The sequence below is a fragment of the Passer montanus genome, unplaced genomic scaffold (genome assembly GCF_014805655.1).
Source record: "Passer montanus isolate IOZ18808 unplaced genomic scaffold, ASM1480565v1 scaffold3, whole genome shotgun sequence".
Taxonomy (NCBI): Eukaryota; Metazoa; Chordata; class Aves; order Passeriformes; family Passeridae; genus Passer; species Passer montanus.
The window spans coordinates 5,667,582-5,685,027 of NW_024367707.1; the positions used below are offsets into that span (position 1 = coordinate 5,667,582).

Below are 17,446 nucleotides of genomic sequence, written 5' to 3' on the forward strand. Positions count from 1 at the left end.
GCAGCAACGCGCGCATAGGTGCCTGTCCCACCGCCCGGGAGCGCTCTCCATCCTCGCCCAGCGAGGACGCGCCCCGTCCCCTCCCCGTGCCCGAGGAGTCCTGCCCCGGGAGGGAGGGAGCCACCCCGCGGCTCCGCTCCCCGCCGCCCCTGCCCCCGCCGGGACCGCGGCGCGGCTTCGCTTCCTGCCGCCCTCCCCGCCCTCCTCTCCCGCCGGCCCGAGGCGGCGCAGCGGCTCTGGCGCAGTCTCGCGACACTTCCCGCAGCGCGGAGCCGCCGCCCCGCGCCCCGCCGCGCTCACCGCCCGCCCCGCCCGCGGCTCGGCGGCACAGGCTCCTCCGGGTGCTTTCGCCCTGGGCTGCTTTTCCCGGCGGCAGCGGGGACCCAGGTGGCTGCAGGAGCTGAAGGCTGAGCCCCTTCTCTCGCCTGATTTCTGTATATTTCCGTTTTCTCACACACGCCGAGGGAGCGGCGGCGCAGGACGCAGGATGCAGCCCGGCTGCGGCGGGTGCTGAGCGCGGCGGCCGCCGGAGGAGGGAGCGGCTCTGTCAGCGCCTCCGCTCCGCGCGGCGCAGGGCGGCTCGGGCGGTCCCTCGCCCCCTTCCTCGCCGTGACCACCCGCCCCAAACTTTCAGCCTGTTGTCGCTGCCAGGCGAAGCCCAGCTCGACATAAATGGGTGAGTTCAGGCCGCCGAGGTGGCGGTGCCGGGGGCCAGCCGGGGCTCCCGCTTGCCTGTGGGGTGCGTGTGCCGCTGTGGGCGGCGGGAGGGAGGTGGCCGCCACCGGCCTCCGCTCCTCCGCCTCACGGCTTTTAACTTCTCCTCCCCTCCCCCGGCCGAGGCAATAATTATTTTCATGTGACAGGCGGAGAGGTCGGTGTTGGCGGCGGCGGGGCGCCGGCCGGGTGCCCCTCGGGGCTGCCGCTGTGGGTGCTCCCGAGCGGGGCTGCCGCGGTCACGAACCCTGCCGAGCATCGGCTGCCCGGCCTCGCCGCCTTCGCGCCGGGCACGGCCCTCCCCGGGCACTCCGAGGTGTGGTGGTACCGGGCCGGGCGCGCAGGTTCTGCTGAGGGCTGCGCTGCCCGTCCCTGCCCCGCACCGCCCCTCGCTGCCCCGCCGGGCGGCGGCGGCCGCCGGGGCCGCGGCGCGGGGTCGCTGGAGCCGAGCCCCGGGGGCGGCCGCGCTCCGGCTGCCGCTGCCCGTGAGGTGTCACCCGCGGACTTCGGGAGGAGGCTGCGCCTGCATGCCCGGCCCGGGCTGGGCAGCGCCCGTTACCTGTGCGGGGGGCAGGGCGGGACGATGGCGATGAATTGTCCCATTGTGCGGGCGAGGCGGCGGCAGCGGCGGTGCCAGGCGCGGGCTGAGCGATGCGCCCGGGGCATCGCTGGAGCGCGGCTCGCTCTGCCCAGCGCGGTGCCCGGCGGAGAAGGACGGATAGGCGGGAACAAAAGAAGCGGCAGCTGTCGGTGGGCAGCCTTGGTGCACACCGGCCGGCGTCTGGAGACGGCAGCGAGCGGCGCTCCGAAGCAGCGGCTCTCGGTGTCCCCAGGCCCCGCTGCCCGCTTCGCTCCCGGCGGCGGAAATGCGGTCGGACTGTGGGGAAACCTGAGAGCAGCATCGCCGAAACCACTGAATATAATGCGTGATGTGGGAGGACATTTTACACAGTTTCACCTGTTGTAGTACCGTGACGTTGGGATTATAGTAGGAAATAAATCGTCCCTTTGTTCTTTGAGAGATTACTTTGCGGGGTGCTGTGGGAGCGATGCGCAGCTGCTCTACCTGTGTGTTACCAGATTAAGCACAAGCTTTTTGCTGTGGACTTTGAGTTAGCGCTCCCGTTGGGGCTGAGATGGCTCAGCCCTGTGCGGCTCGTTGGGCCCTATCGATCCGCGGGCCGGCATCCCGGCTGCCACAGTCAGTGGGGCAGCGCAGGAGCTCTGCTGGGCTGGCCTGCCCGCTCGCTGACACAGCTCCCAACTTCTGTCACAACAGATAACATTGTAAACGTAGTTGTATTGAGAGGTAGGGTTTATAACTGCTGAATGGAGCAGAATCTGTACTCAGTAGGGCTTGTCATAGGAAATAGGTTTTTTTAACAAAATATTTTTGGTTTCTTATCCTCTTCCAATGCATTAATTTCTTACTAACTTTGTATTGTGATATAATAAGGCTTTTCTGATTTCAATTTGCTCCATAGTCCAAATATTAGCCTTCATGGTTTCATTTAGTAAAGCAATAAAGAACCGACAAAGTAATTTGCGCTGATAGAGCTCTAGGAAGGTTTTTAATACAGTAACTTGGTAGTAAAGGCCATCTTTTTTCTTTTTACCCACCCATCCCTCTCTTGGGCAGTGATCCTACACATCTGGCTTCTTTAAAGCTCATTTGGATGATGACTTTCCCAAATCATCATGATTCAGTCATACTTTGCTTTGCAAAATGGGAGTGGAGGGAAGGTGGATATGATTTAATATTTGTTAATATCTTTAAATGATAAGTGATTCTCATAGTTTGCAAACAAATAGAAAAATTGTGCAAGGTGGTGAAGATATGCATAGTATGAAAGTAAAATCTTTGTAGGAGATATCAAATGAAAGCAGTTTTATTAAACACATTTTTAACATAGTTAGCATTTTTGTAAGGTACCTCAGATGCAGAAGAGAATAGGTGAATTCTTTGTGTACTGTTCCTACTAGGAATTTGTGTACTAATCCTACTCAGGATTCCTAATTTTTTTTTTTTTAGATTACTTGTAAGCCTTCTTATATTAACCATTTATATTTTCTCAGTGGCACTGGAGAGTGTTTTAACCTTGTGCATGTGTGTATATTGGGTGTATGTCATACATACCTGTATACTGAGATTCAGTGCTTCTTTACAGCACACAACCCGAGCCTCACAAAGAATACCTCATATAATTGGTGTTTTATGAGCTCTTCTATGACATTATAGGCAGAGTACATTAAAATTAATTAATTTGCACTTGAAATGGACTTCTCAGGAGAGTTGAGTGAAATAATGGTGTTAGTTCTCTACAGCATAAAAAGGGGGGATAAGGCAGAGATCTTGAAGGTAATCATGAACGCAGTGAAACAAGCTTGGCCCCTCTCCCTAAATGTCTGAGAAATTAAGATGTGGTGTTTTGTGGGGACTTGTGAGTGGAAGACGGTTGTTTGTTTGTTGTTGTTTTTGGGTTTGTTTTGTTCTGGTTTTGTTTTGAAACTACTTAGATGGTCAGGGAACTCAGTCTCAACTGCAAGAGCATGGGGTGTCCACGTTTCAGGCTGTCCTCCTGAAGCTGAAGGTGCAGAAAACAAAGTGGATGTGGGGAAACCTGGTTTGGAATGTACTGCTTATCAAATTTAGAAAATGCAAGATTAGAAGTGTGATTCTAGAGAGCAGTGTTTAACTGCCATCATCACGAAGCAGCTGTGCAGCTCCTTCTGTCAGTCGAGACACGCTTCCCAACTTCTGCAGTAAATGAAGGAAAATCCTTTCTTCTGCTCTGCAGTCTTTGCTCACGTTCAAAGCACGGCCAGTTGAGTGCATTAAATGAGGTGTGGGTCCTGTATAATAACCTTGCAATGAAGCTGTGCAGCTGAAACTTCATCACAATGCTTCAACACTGTCTTCATCAATATTTTTTCATCTGAATGTTTTTCAAGGTATTGTTAATGCTCTGCTGTTTGGAAAGGGAAAGAGAGGAAGCGCTGCTTTTGTTTATGTGAAATCACATCGATCACCTCTGCTGCCACCACAGCTGGGAGTTTGGATCCAGAGAGAGTCTTGTGCCCTTTGAACCAGCTAGATTACCTCCATGGCAGACAGCTGTTGTCTGCATGGTTTTACATGACTGGTTGGGAAAAGTGCTTTGCTGTGGAATATTGCAGCTAGTTTGTACACACCGAAGGAATATTACACCAAGAGCTAATGCAATCAAAAGAATTCAGTCTAGTGAGAGTGTGATTATTCTCTACTAGTTGCAATCCCTTTTTCTGTTTTTACCTTTTTTTTTTTCATTTTCTAAATTCTTTTCTATCCCCTGCCCTCAACTTTCCCCCTCCCCTGTTACTCTTTATATGTTTCAGACTTGCTGCTTCCTCTGCCTTCCTCTCTTATCTCAGCATCAACAGAGGGAGTGCTCTGAGTACATTTCCTGCGTGTGGGGCCAGGCTGACCTCCAGCACCAGGGCTGTGCCCCACCTAAACTTCTGCTGGGCCCCGTGGTGACACCTGGAGAGTGCTCACTGCAGCAGGAGCCCTGGGGAGTGCAGCTGGTGAGCTCCAGCAACCCTCCTCTCCCATCTAAAAGGATGAATTTTTGAGGCCTGAGCTTAGCAGAAGTTGTACACAGAAGATGATATGTGTGCTTGTGGTTGCCTTTCCAAAATGGTGGAGACATTGGAGCCTTTCAGTAATCTCTCCCATCTAAAAGGATGCATTTTTGAGGCCTGAGCTTAGCAGGAGTTGTACACAGAAGATGATATGTGTGGTTGCCTTTCCAAAATGGTGGAGACATTGGAGCCTTTCAGTAAAATAGCTGTAAGATTTTTAAAATAGAAATAGTATTTGCCATTCTAGTCATCCTTGAAGGCAGTTGAACAGTTTCAGCTGAATAAGGAAAAGCCATAAGAAGGATGATTAGCAGGACTTTTTTCACTTGGATTTATTTTTTAAAATAAGGTTTTAAGTAACTGTAAAGTGGCTTTATAGGAAAAAAATCCTGTAAAAATCCTTCCCAACTTGTAAAAAGTCTTTATTCTCCTCATAGGAGGTGTTACTGATTTTAATTCTTTTGTGGTCCTTGGTAGATTTGTTTCTACAAGAAGGCAGCTACATTGGAGCTGTTCAGGATCAGATGTCCAGTGGTTTGGTAGCATTATACAGCCTGTGAATGGCTTATGATCTTTAAAAATAGCTGGTGTGAAGTTTTATTTTCCTAGAAATCAAGAGATAATGACATTCCTGTCATAAAAGGTTGTCAGAGTTGCCTTCTATAATGGATATTTCTTTATTTCCAATGGGGTTGGAAATAAAGAAATATAAAATATGTAAATATGTATGTATATGTAAAAGATTCTGAAAAGAATTTATGATTATGGCATCTCTTCTGCTTGCTCCTTTGCAGTAGCTCTTCCTTCCTCAGATTCTCCATTAGAGTTGGTTTTTAAAATCAATTGTCGCTTTTAACTCAGGAAGTGTGATAAAGAACATAATACTTAAAATAGATGGTTTCTTAAAAGAACAGAATTGCTGCTTGTTTTTGTGCTAATCAAAGATTCATATGTAGAAAATTACAATAGAGCTGCTAGAAAAGGGGGTTTTTGACTGCCTGGGTTTAAGGAAGCAATGTAATGAGCATGTAACAATAACAATGTAATGTAATAAAACACTCTATTGAAAAGCAGTTTTGTTTTGATATGAATGCTGAGTGCATACATATTTTCCTTTAAACTGCTACTAATGTAATATATACAATTTATCAATACAATCTACTATTATATACAATATATGCAATTTATCTCTGATGTCATTAAGATTGTTTATTTTGTAATTGTTATCCACTGGATGTTAGAGGGTGTTTTAAGAACGCTGGTGGTATATCAGGTTTGTATAGGAGATCAGTGTTGGCCTTGTAGTTAATGCAGTGACTCCTTCCCTGCTTATAGGGGAAGGGTTGCATGTGTTAGCAGGAGAAAAAGGAGAGCTTGGAAATGTGAAATGAGCAGCTGAAATTTCAGGTCTGATGTGTTAGAGGTCACTGGCTGACGTGCTGCAAGCAGGTTAGCCCCGATGAGATCAAAGGAGTGAAAACATCTACAGAGATGGTATCTGTTGTTTTGCTCTGATCCTGCTGGTACAGAGCAAGCTTATAAAAAAAGATGATGGATTTTGTATGGTTCCTATCTGTGTGGTTTTTAAAATCCTGGACCAGGGAGCGGATGTTTTCCCTTGATGCAAAGGCAGGAAGTAGCTGCAGGCCATCTCTACATTCTGTACACTGAGGAATGATGAAAGAATATATTAGGGGGAGGGGAATGATAGAGGAGGTGAATATCAAGATTCAGTAATTCAGCTAATGTAAAAGTAATTGCTGACAGTCTGCTCCACACTGAGAGGAAACACAATAAAAGCTTGAAGTCCCTGTGTGTGAGAGAATATGCAAATATTGCAGTTCAGTAGTCGTGGATTGTATTATCAAATGAATTTGTCTTTCCCCTGCTTTTTATTATTGATAACTGAGAAGCATCAGTAGAAAGCAACTCTTGAGAATGCAGTGGTAAATCCACATAAAAGCTGCATGATGAGATGACTCTTGCAAGGTCTTGGCTATGCTTTGTTCCTAACACAACTTTGCCTTAGAGAATGGAGCATCCTGGAGGACAGGCAGTGAAAGGGGAAAGGATGTCTTTGTTCCCAGTCTTACAGCAGTTAGGAGTGTTGCTGAGAATTTGTGCTTCTGATTTAGTATGAAGAATTGTGTAGAGTTGTGGATCAGAAATTATGTCTGTGCTGAAAAAAAAATCTCTTTAGCAACAAAGATAATGTATTATAGAAAACTAAGCATTTATACAAGAAAAATATCCCTTCTGATATAACTTCTAATATAACTTCTGATTAATCTGTAGTGTGTGAGTATAAAGAGATGTCTTTTGAACTCTGCCTTTGAATTTCATTAGAAGTATTGTACAGAAGGAAAAAGTTCTTCTTTACCTCGTTTTCCGTCTTTCATACTGTGCAGCTAAATCACTTCTGACAATTGAAACCCGCTCACACCAAAACCAGTGTAAGTCTATTCTTTTATTTGAAGATCAAAGTCAGCATTGGTGCACAGCTCCCTGGGGAACTAATGCTTTTTTGGAACTGTCAATATAGATTCATTGCATGTGTTGCAAGTCAAGGCCCAATTAGACTAGATCTAGATCTTTAAAGGTTCCTCCCTGCCCAAAGCATTCAAAATGATCTATCAATATTTAATTAGCTTTCAGTGGTCACACTGATTGTATTTAAAAATTAAGTGGTTTATGGCCCACAGGTAATTTGTATTAATGAATTTGTGACTTACATTTAAAAACCCAACTCACCTAAAACAAGCAAACAAAAAAAACACCCCTGCAAAATAAGAATAGTCACAACATGTAGTGTTCTCTACTTGTAATTTCTAGGAACTTGCTTGTTACCTTAAAAAGGAACATATTGGTCTCAAAACAAATACACACAAAAGTCACTTCAGAGTGTTCTCTTGCTTGTTTAGGTTGGTTTTGTGGGAAGTTCTTGGAGGTCAGTGCAACTGCTGGTGCTGTATGGACTGCTTGTGTCAGCCTGGCCCTCTTTGTATGTAGCCCTGTCTTTCCCCATGAGCTGGATTTATAAAGGTTTTTATTAAAGGTAGCAGCAGTATCAGAATATAAGTGTACATATAAAGAATTTTTCATTTTTGAGCCAATTGTTAAGCCATTCTTTGAGAACTTTCATGTCAGGTTTAAGTTAAGTATGTTCTCTATCTGTGCTTGCTGATTCATCCTCACCACTGGCAAAAACCAATTTTTCATACTCTGGTAACTTGGCAGAGTTGATTTTTTTTTTTTCCTGATAGGCTTGTGCAGCATTGAAAATTTTCTGTCCTTGTGACAGATATAAAACTGGCAGGCAGCAAGACCTCAGCTTAATTTTTCAGTGTTTTTCTCATTCCTGCTGTTCTTTCAGTGAGGTCTCACTGAGCTCTTATTGAGCTGTTAGTGCTCCTCTATTTCCTACTGTCAAAGGGCACACCAGATTCCAAACTGTGCCCAGAAAAAGATGCCTTTATTTAGAGGTTTTGTTATGGCAAGGTGTAAAAAATTTCTTTGCTGTTAAATCTGGCCCACTTATAAAAAGGTGTTTTAGCTTTGGCCTTGTGTTTCCAAATGTAGGGATTAGCAGCTTGCTTTGGAAGAGTGGTGATGCTTCTTTATAAACTGTATTTAAAAGTGGATGAAGATTGACTGCTGCAGTACTTTTCTTTTTTGTTATTAGTTTCTTATGAACACTTCTTTATTGTCATCCACAGCTTTATGGAAAAATATCCTATCAAAACATTTCACTTTAGACAAGACCACCTTAATTTCCCATGAAATATCCCAGTTCATTGAAACTGCAGAGCTGCCATTTTCATTGAATTCAACTATCCAACTTTTCTGCTTAAATGATCACATTACAGAAACCCTCAAAATCTTCCATAAGGCAGCCATAATACCTCAAACAACTAAAAAAAAAAAAATTTCTAACCCTAGAGGAACCTGGCTTTGTTCCCATCAGACTTTAAATGGCTGGGTGAAAGGAAGGGATGGAGAAATGAGTGCAGAGAGTGAAAGCCTTCCAGTAAAGGCTGAGTTTGAGAGCCTTGCTTTGAATGCAGTTTGTGCCAGTGGGAATTCCTGAACACCTGAGAGTGAGCAGCAGTGCTTCCAGTCCTGCTAGCAGGGAATACAAAATCTCACCATGGTAGTAAGAATGCTTGTAACTTCTCTCTTTAATAACATGAAGAATTAAATTAGTTCCAGGAGAGTAAAAAAAGTGTCTACAAATTTATAAATCCTCCTTATTTTAAAGATTTTTGATGGCATGTGCTACACCTTATTATTTTATTTTAATTTTTGTTCAGAGAAACATCAAGGTCCCAACAGTTGTGGAGAACACTACCTCGAAAGCTGACAAGCTTTTATTTTTTTATATCTCTATTTTTAGCTTGCATGTGGGAGAGAAAAGGTTAATCACTATGCAATCTTGATATCTAGATTTGGTTCAGACTTCAGAATTGATATTGAAGAGAAACAGTTAAACCTCTTCAAGTAGTAGATTTGAAGTTTGATACACTTCTGTGCTTTTGTTACATTTGTTTAATGCAAATGGTAGCATTTAAATTTAATCTCATTTTAAGGTTCTAAACCATTTGCTGAACTGAGTTGATCATGTCACTAGTTGAGTTGTTAATCTCAGTCTGATACGAGATTACTTTTAATCTTGATTCATTGGTAATTGCTGTATCCTTAATGTGGGAAATGTGTTCTTTGTAGCTGTTTTTGTTAGTGACTTGAACAACAAAGTTAATTTTCCAGGTGACAAAAAACTGCGTATTTTGTGGATTTTGTTTGCTTTGAACAAGTTAGCTTATAGATTTGACGAGCTCCTCAGTTGCTTCTTTCTTTGCTGCTTCTTCCTCTGTAAGTCTGGTAGATCACAGAGGGTCAAGTTTATCTATCTGCATAGAACTGCTCCAACATCATGGAGGTAGCATGTGGTTAATCAAGGGATTTGTGTGTCTAGTTAATCCAGGCTAGTTAACTGCTATTTTATTGATGGGAGGTTTGCTTAATAAGCAAAATCCCTCTCTGACTTCTTCCTTGCTTGACTAAATGTGTGATGAAAAGAGATTTATCCTTGAACAGCCAGCTAATTTGTACAAGTAAGATCAGCTCTTTCTGTTGCAAGAAACAACCTTGCAACTGGGAGAGAAATCTTCCTGCTGCTGTTACTGTTATCTTTGGTTATAATTGTTTTTAATGTTCATCTTCCTGGGCAGCTGCTGTTTCCTCCTCCATCCAGTAATCTCTTTTAAAATGGGGAAAATCTTTATTTTCTTTGAAACTTAATACAAAAGCCCCTTGTATCTGCTGATCGTTTCATTCATCAAATACCTTTATTCAGCTTCATTTGAAAATAGCAGAAATACACTTGTCAGTTTTCTTTTGACCACTGAGGTCAGTTTGAATGGTCTTTGTTCTGTCAGCTCATGCCGCCCTTCAGAATTGCTCTCTTTGATTTGCATTAACCGTGCTACTTATTTTAAAGGCTATGATTTCTGTGTATGAAGCACCTATAAATAGTGCTTTTGATTAGCTGACATCTCAATTATCTGATTGTGGTTTGTGGAAGACTAAGATAAGATACCTTCTAGTTCATGATGAACTATCTTCTGACAATTCAAAATTGTCTGCACTGGCTCTGGAGTCATGAGACATCTATTAATATGTATTCCTCTGCAGTGTATTTGATAGTTTGTTCACAGTTGTGGAGAAAACATTCTTGTTTGTTCCTGTGTGTTTCTCATTCCTTCACCTCATTCTGTCAGAAAGCAGTTGCACCTCTTCTCATCACTTACAGAAGTACAGAAGTACATGCATGCTTCTTTCCCTTTGTAAGTTGTGTTGTTTTGCTGCTTTGGGTTCATGTGTTGTGGTGGTGTTTGATTGTCAGGGTGGTTTTTTTTTTAGTTTCTTAAATAAATCTACATTACAGTTTCTCAACTGTTTCTCAGGAAAGATGCTCTTCAGCCTTGTTTGATTTTTTTGGGGTTTTTTTTGTTTGTTCACATACCTGATGGTCTGTCATCCCATCTTTTCATATGCATTTCCTTCAAATTCATCTTTCCTTCTTTGACCTGTCTTTCAAATGTATTGCTTCCCTTTTTAGAAAGCTTTCTTATGTATTTCCCTTAAAGAGTCTCAAAATTCCCTAAATTAAGATGCAAAGATATACAGAACTCTGAAGGCAATCTGGTGCAATACAGCACAATTGTAGGTGATCCTTTATGCATTTTATTTGAAATTAGAGACAGAAGAAACCTTTGGCTGGAATCCCATAAATATGATGTCAGGAAGGAAAGGGATTGACTGTCTTTTAGGGACTATTGCTTTAATCTGCAAAGGTTTTTCAGAGTTGAAATTGGTACCCTGGAATAATGCTGAGGTGTGTGTTGCATACTGTGTTTTGACAGACATATTTTTTGGTATTTTCTGATGGAAGAGTGGTGCCTATGGTATGTGGAGTAAAACAGATTGTGGAAGTTGGCAAAGCCAAATACTGAAATTCCAATGTTGTGGGTTTTTTTTTTTTATTTTTTACTTTTTTTTAATTTGGAGAACTTTAAAGCAGGATGTTGCTATTTTAAGTAGAATTTCAGTTCCTGTCTGTTCAAGTCTGTCAGTGTCTCTCTTAGACCGAAACCAAGGAACTGATATAAACGCAGCGTTGTAGGCAGAGAAATTGAATGTAATAAACCCTCTTTGCCTCTCCAGACCCTCTGAAATCTACAATTAGTTCTCACTTCTGATTTCCTTAATTCTAAGAGCTTGTACCACTTGAAATCAGGGAAAGTCATTAGAAGATTCTTTATGGGGATAGAGTCCAGGAAACTTTCTTAGATGGAAAAGTAGAGCTTTCTCCTTAGCCTTGGAAGAAGAGCTCAAGGTAGAAAACATTCAGTGACCACCTCATTCCTGTCCTCTCTGGTTCTCTTGGTTGCATGGTTCAACCTGCCTGTTGCCTCCTGGATGCTTAGAGAGATTCTCCTTGTCTTGAGAAGAATCTCTCCTGTTGTTACTTCCTTGGCCACACACTTTGTTCTGTTCCAGACAATACCGGTGTTGGTTACTGGGGGTGGATGAGAGGAGGATGTTGTCAGAAGAATATCTGCTTCTAAAACAATGGGGTTTATTGCCTCTGTTTGTTTCCTTGGGTTCCACAAAGCCCCATCCTGCTGCTTTCTCCCCCTTTTCCCCCATCCTCAGTGCAGCAATGGGTTCTTCTGTGTAAATGCTGACTGTTGTTTGTGCTTTCACTCTGTGTGCAGCTCAGCTGAGCATTCCCATTCAGCCAGCCCAGGGTGGCTCAGGTTCCCTTTTGGAACAAGGCTATCATCAGGTCACAAGCTGTTCTGGCTCACAATGAAAGCCAGGGATAAGCTTTCAGATGTACTTCTTTGGCTTGCATCAGGTTTTGCTTTCAGGATTGTTCTTCTGAGGAGGAGCTCTGTGTAGTGTCTCCCTTTTGGAGGTTTGTTCCCATCATAAGAGTTAAAGGGGATCACTTGGAAGGAAGAGAGCATTTTTTCAGGTGGAGGGGACTTCTTGAGACTTTTAACCTGCTACCAGAGATACCTGTTCAAAGAGCTGTGTCTTCTACTTGCAGCATAATCTCTGCTTTCTGAAAGGCTCTGCCTTGTTCAAAATCAAGGGAATTTCCCAAAAAGAAAATAAAACTAAAAAATGTTAATGCAAGTGCCTCATTGCCCAGGCCTACGATGGACACATGGCATTTTGAAAAGCACCATTAAAACAAAACATACCAGCTAATGCCTCTGATGTGGATTTTTGTTCATAAAAGAAAAAAAAAAAAGAGTTTGTGAATTCCATTTATTGTGACATCCAAAAAACATTACCTGCAGAAACTGATTTAAGCTGAGAAAACAGAGGCATTAAAGATACCATCAAAACTTATTAGTCTAGAATTGCCTCTCCCTTGTTCAAAATCAAGGGAATTTCTCAAAGAGAAAATAAAACTAAAAAATGTTAATGCAAGTGCCTCATTGCCCAGGCCTACGATGGACACATGGCATTTTGAAAAGCACCATTAAAACAAAACATACCAGCTAATGCCTCTGATGTGGATTTTTGTTCATAAAAAAAAAAAAGCAAGTTTGTGAATTCCATTTATTGTGACATCCAAAAAACATTACCTGCAGAAACTGATTTAAGCTGAGAAAACAGAGATATTAAAGATACCATCAAAACTTATTAGTCTAGAATTGCATCCTGAAATCTAAAATTGGAATTTGAAACTTTTTTTGATTCACAGAAGCTGACACATGTTATCTGATGTGATAGTGAAGTTTATTTGCCCAAGGATTGTCTGGAACTTGTGAATTCATATATGCAGTAATTTCTAAAGCAGCATTTTTTTCCAGTCCTATTGTTCTTACCACAGTTTGAAGGAGAATAAAAGAACCTGATGTTAAAAGAGAAGATGCTAAGGGTCATGAGCATCAGCTTGTGAAAATATTATATTGATAGGTTTTAAAGGTGTTCTTTTAACCACGTGTCCTTTCTCCAAATATTCCCACCCTACCTTCCATTGGTGCTTCCATAATCGAGGAAGTTTGGTGTTTTTGACACCCTAGGTGGCTTTTCTCTCAGTGGTGTAGAGGTTTAATGGAGATGGCTTGATGCTGGTATGTAAATGTTGTATTGAACCATAGTGATGAAATGCAGATTTCCCATCATCTGAGCTCTTGTACTTGAGTCTTTGAGCCCCAGTACACACACACAGAAGATACAGCTCCTGTAATGCCCAATAGTCCAATGCATATGAAAGCACAGTAGTTGTGCCCTTTAATTTCACTTATAAATTATGAAACTGCTGAGACATTCCATGCTGGGCCTGACCTTCCTCTGAATGTGAAGTTCTGTAGCTTGAAATGCTTGGATTTACATAAGAGGTTATAAAGAAAAAAGCAGATTATTTCTTCTCTCCATCCAGCCCAGCTTCTCGCTGTTGTACAGCGCACGTCTTTGTGACAGTGTAAAATGCAGCAGTTAAAACAGCACTGGTTTGTAGTCCTAGCATTTGACAGGTGGAATCAGAAAAGTTGCTGCTGGGGTAAATATTTTGCATCTGCTGTCTTAAAAATGATAGAATTCCATTAAACCGAGGGAAAACAACACAACTTTGAAATTGTTGTAAGACACTGTGTGTGTCTGCAGCTGGCATCACACAGCAAAAGACTCAGACTGTAGCATAGTCTGAGGATTTTGGCTATATCAGGCTACTGCTGCCAGCAGTCTCTTCTTGCAGAAATTGCCACTTCCAAAAGCAGGAATACCTCAACAGGATGTATCTGTGCACCACTTTTCAGTCTGGTTACTTAATGTAACACCATTTTTGTGAGCACTTCCAGCAAATGTGGCTAAGATGCAGAGGAGTATGTTGTATTCTCCCCATCCTCCTCCTGTGCAAAAGGGTTGCTACTTTTGGCAAAGACGTGTGGTGATAGTAACAGCTTAGGCATCTAGTGAAATCCTCCAAGCTCCTCTGAGATCATATTCATAATTACATTCATGCTTCTCATCTGATGTTAATGAGACGAGGTGGATGTTGCTGGTTTAGAAGCTCAGAGTTTTAACAAATGCCATGCATTGCACAATATGAAGACTGGGAATCATTTGTTGATCACAATCTCTGCTCATCTTCCTGAGGGTTAAATGATGCCACATCACCTCTGAAAAGATGGTTATTCCTTGTCTGTTTGATTTTTTATTAATTTGTCTTTCTGCCTCAGTACCATCCATTGGCATCTATAAGTGTTATGAAAGCAACTTCGGCACGAGAATACTGGGCTAGTACTTCTGTAATTTAACACAACACTTACTTTCATGGCATCAGCTTTTCTATCCTGTTTACTTTATATGGTGATACATTAATTTGGTAGCAGTTCTCATAAATTTAGCCAAGTGGTAGTTTTATAAATAGTTCTGTATTTAGCTGTCATTTTTCTCCTTTTGGTCCTGAAGAAGTAACTCATATCCTTCCTATATCCTCTCAGTCATCTGAGAGTGAGATTTAGAAACTGCAAGTGTAGAGCAGCATTACTAACAATTTTGTATGAATATATAGTTTGTCAAATGGGACTTATTTGTCTTTTTTTACCTTAAGTGCTCTTCTCCTTTTCTGTTTTTCTGAGCAGTGGGTATAATAATTTACACTCTTCAGAACTTTGAATTGTTTTTATGGATATTGGAGAAAGCAGGAACTCATGTTAAGATGATGATGTGAAATGTTTTCCTCTGAATTTAATGTCTTCCACTTCTTCTGAATGGGTCCTTGTGTGCATTCGTTTCTGAGGGGAAGAGCAATTCCAAAGGTGAACGGCTCTCAAGACAATTTTGCCTCTGAAAAATACTATATTTCTTTAGTTACAGGTTAACACAATGCACGTTGTCTGCAAACTTGACAATGTGAATTTAAAGTAGGTTTGTTTGTGCATGCTGTGTCAGTGGGAACATCTGCTGTAGTCGAGAGGCACTCTGCTTGATAGAACCAATGGATTACAGTAAAATTAATCTCTTTCAGTAGCAAAAATGTGATTTGAGTAGTTTGTTGTCCAAGGCAGAAGGACCATTTTGCCCGCAGGAAAAGATCAATTAATTCATGGAATAGAAGTGCTTCCTCTGACTGACAGCCACATGAATGCCAAAGAGTATCTATGCAATCTCAGTCTTTCTAAACAGTTAAGGAGACCCATCCCAATAAAATCTAACATGTATTGCTGGATCCAAAGTGACATTAAGGGGGAATATAGATGTAACTGCTGCCACCTAGAACTACCACAATGATCTTTCCTTGCTTACTCCACAGTTACACGTGCATGGTTTCTGGTGCTCAGATGTGCTTTGGCGTACTGCATGAAAAGTTTGTATCGGAGATTTATAGCGTGACACTATAAATTCACTTACATGCAACTACTATGATAGGCTGAAAAAGAAATAAAATTCATAGTGTTTCTTAGAAATACCTACGTGAAGTTGTGGTGACATCTTGCTATGAGATGTGTATTTTAAGTAAAAAGGCCCCATATAAACACAAAAACACAAACACACTGACTTGCTGTTGTTCTTTACCTGACTGTGAGATTTTTCCAATGGACTGTGGTCATACCAAGTGGCTTAGTTGGAATATAAAGTATTTCTTGTCCTACTGGGTGATTTCCACTCAAAAACCTGTGTGTTTGTTTGTTTTAAAAACTGGAACCAAGCGTACCTCTTTGAAAAACAGAAAACTATCTCTCTTCTTTTCTTGGAGGACAGCTCAGGTGTTCTGTCAGCTGGAGTGGCTTCAGCTCTGCTGCTGCCCAGAGAAGAGTCACATGAGGACAGTGCCAGGCCAGGTGTTCACTGTCCTCCAGATTAGGGCTTGGCTGGGCTTCTCTGACAGCTCCTCTGATCCTGTGCCTGTGTGTGACTGTGAATTCACAGCACAGAGCTTCCCCTCGAGTGCTCCCATCTGTGCGAGTGCTGTGGTTGCCTGTGGTGTCCCCAGGTGCAGACTGGCTGAGGATTTGTGGCTGTAACAAGAAAAGGACCCTGGGCAATCTGATTTAGGTGGCCCCTTCTGTGGCTGCTCTGCCCTTTGAGGAGTGATGCAGTGAAGGTGCTATTCTAGGATTATGACCTTTAGCTCCCCCCATTGTTTGCAAAGGGGAAATAGGAAAATGTAATGTAAACTGAAGGCTGTTGTCTAAGTGGAGGAGTTACTGTTTATCATGTAGCACAGATTTAACATCTTGAAGATTAAATAGTACTGCTTTTCCTTCTGATATTGATTTTTCCTTCCCCTACAGCTTTTCTTTTTCATGAAATGAAATCCTTACAAATTATTTTACCAGAGAGTATTATTCCTGATAGAGTTGCAAAAGAAAAATGTTAAAAATGGGGCGAAGTTTGGAATTAATTTTCCAAGGAAATTATGGATCTTGCTTGCAATCAAGTAGAAACAAAATGTTGAAGTTATTTTTTTGTGCCACAGACATGCTACAAAACTAACAGCTCAAGCTTTCTTAAAAATCCTAGTTGTAATTTACATTTAAGTTATAAAGTTAGAGGTATATTCGTATTTAACCAATTTTTTATGAGGCATTCCCATATTTTGGTAGAATGATGACTCCAAGGCCTGTTCAGTGACTCATTCCTTCATCTCATATTATAAAGTGTTATGACATTGAGAGAGTTGAGTCTTTATAAACTATAGATTATTTTGTTCTTTGGTAGAAGAACCACATCAGACTTAGTATGAATCTGTTTTCCTTCTCTTCTCTCAATCCCATTTATACCACAGCATCCTTCATGTGATTGGCCTGCCAGCTGCTCAGTCTTCTTAGAGTGAAGAAAACAGTGGCCTTGTAGGTCATAATTGATCTTCAGACCTTCTGGCCCTCCAGGTCTTGTTTAGGAAACCAGCATTATTGAATGTAATGTAGTTTGGGGTTTGGTTGGGGTTTTTTTGTTGTGGGCTTTTTTTTCCCCCGGGTTTCCTTCCTTCCTTCCTTCCTTCCTTCCTTCCTTCCTTCCTTGGTTGTTGGGGTTTGTTTTTTTTTTTAATTTCATTTCAGATTGTAAATCAGTCATGCTTTGCTGTTTGGTCTAATAAAAGGTATTGCTTTTTTACTCTCCTGGTGGGTCCTAATATTTCACTAAGAGTTTTATTGCAACCTGTCATATAGCAAAAAAAAAGTGAGTTTTTTTAAAGTATGCCCCTAAGCTCTGAAAGTGTGCTAGGCTCACCAGTTTGTACCCACGTGTCTTAGATAAAACAGCACATTTGAAAAAGATCTTGTCTGTGAAATTGAGGCAGACGTGATTCAATGGTCAGATTTTTAACCTGTTATAAGATATTATCTTCATGCAAAAGTGTGATGCCCTCTCTTCTGAGGAAATGTCATTTGAGCTTTAACTGAAAGCTGGAATGCAGAATATTTGCAGGTAGTCTGTCTCATTTCTGTTCTGGTTTTTTTTTGGGTAAGCCAATGCAACAAGAGTGTTTATCCCTCACATGGAGCTGAGTGACTTAGAAATGCAAAAACATAAAACTTACAGCTCTTAACTCCTTGACTGCCATGTCTAACTGGATTTACTC

The 17,446-nt window shown here is 42.1% G+C and overlaps 1 protein-coding gene across 4 annotated transcripts in view; it reads left to right on the top strand.

Moving 5' to 3' along the window:
* The first annotated feature begins 310 nt into the window (after positions 1–310).
* The window catches only part of SH3KBP1 (SH3 domain containing kinase binding protein 1), a 214,929-nt gene continuing 197,793 nt past the window's right edge, over positions 311–17,446 (top strand). For all 4 annotated transcript variants that reach the window (XR_005628042.1, XM_039714043.1, XM_039714044.1 and 1 more), the window contains exon 1: positions 311–676. Coding sequence is in view for 2 of the 4 variants with exons in the window: in XM_039714043.1 (XP_039569977.1) it covers positions 673–676 (4 nt within the window). In the remaining 2 variants the exon portion in view is untranslated. The remainder of the gene's footprint in view (positions 677–17,446) is intronic.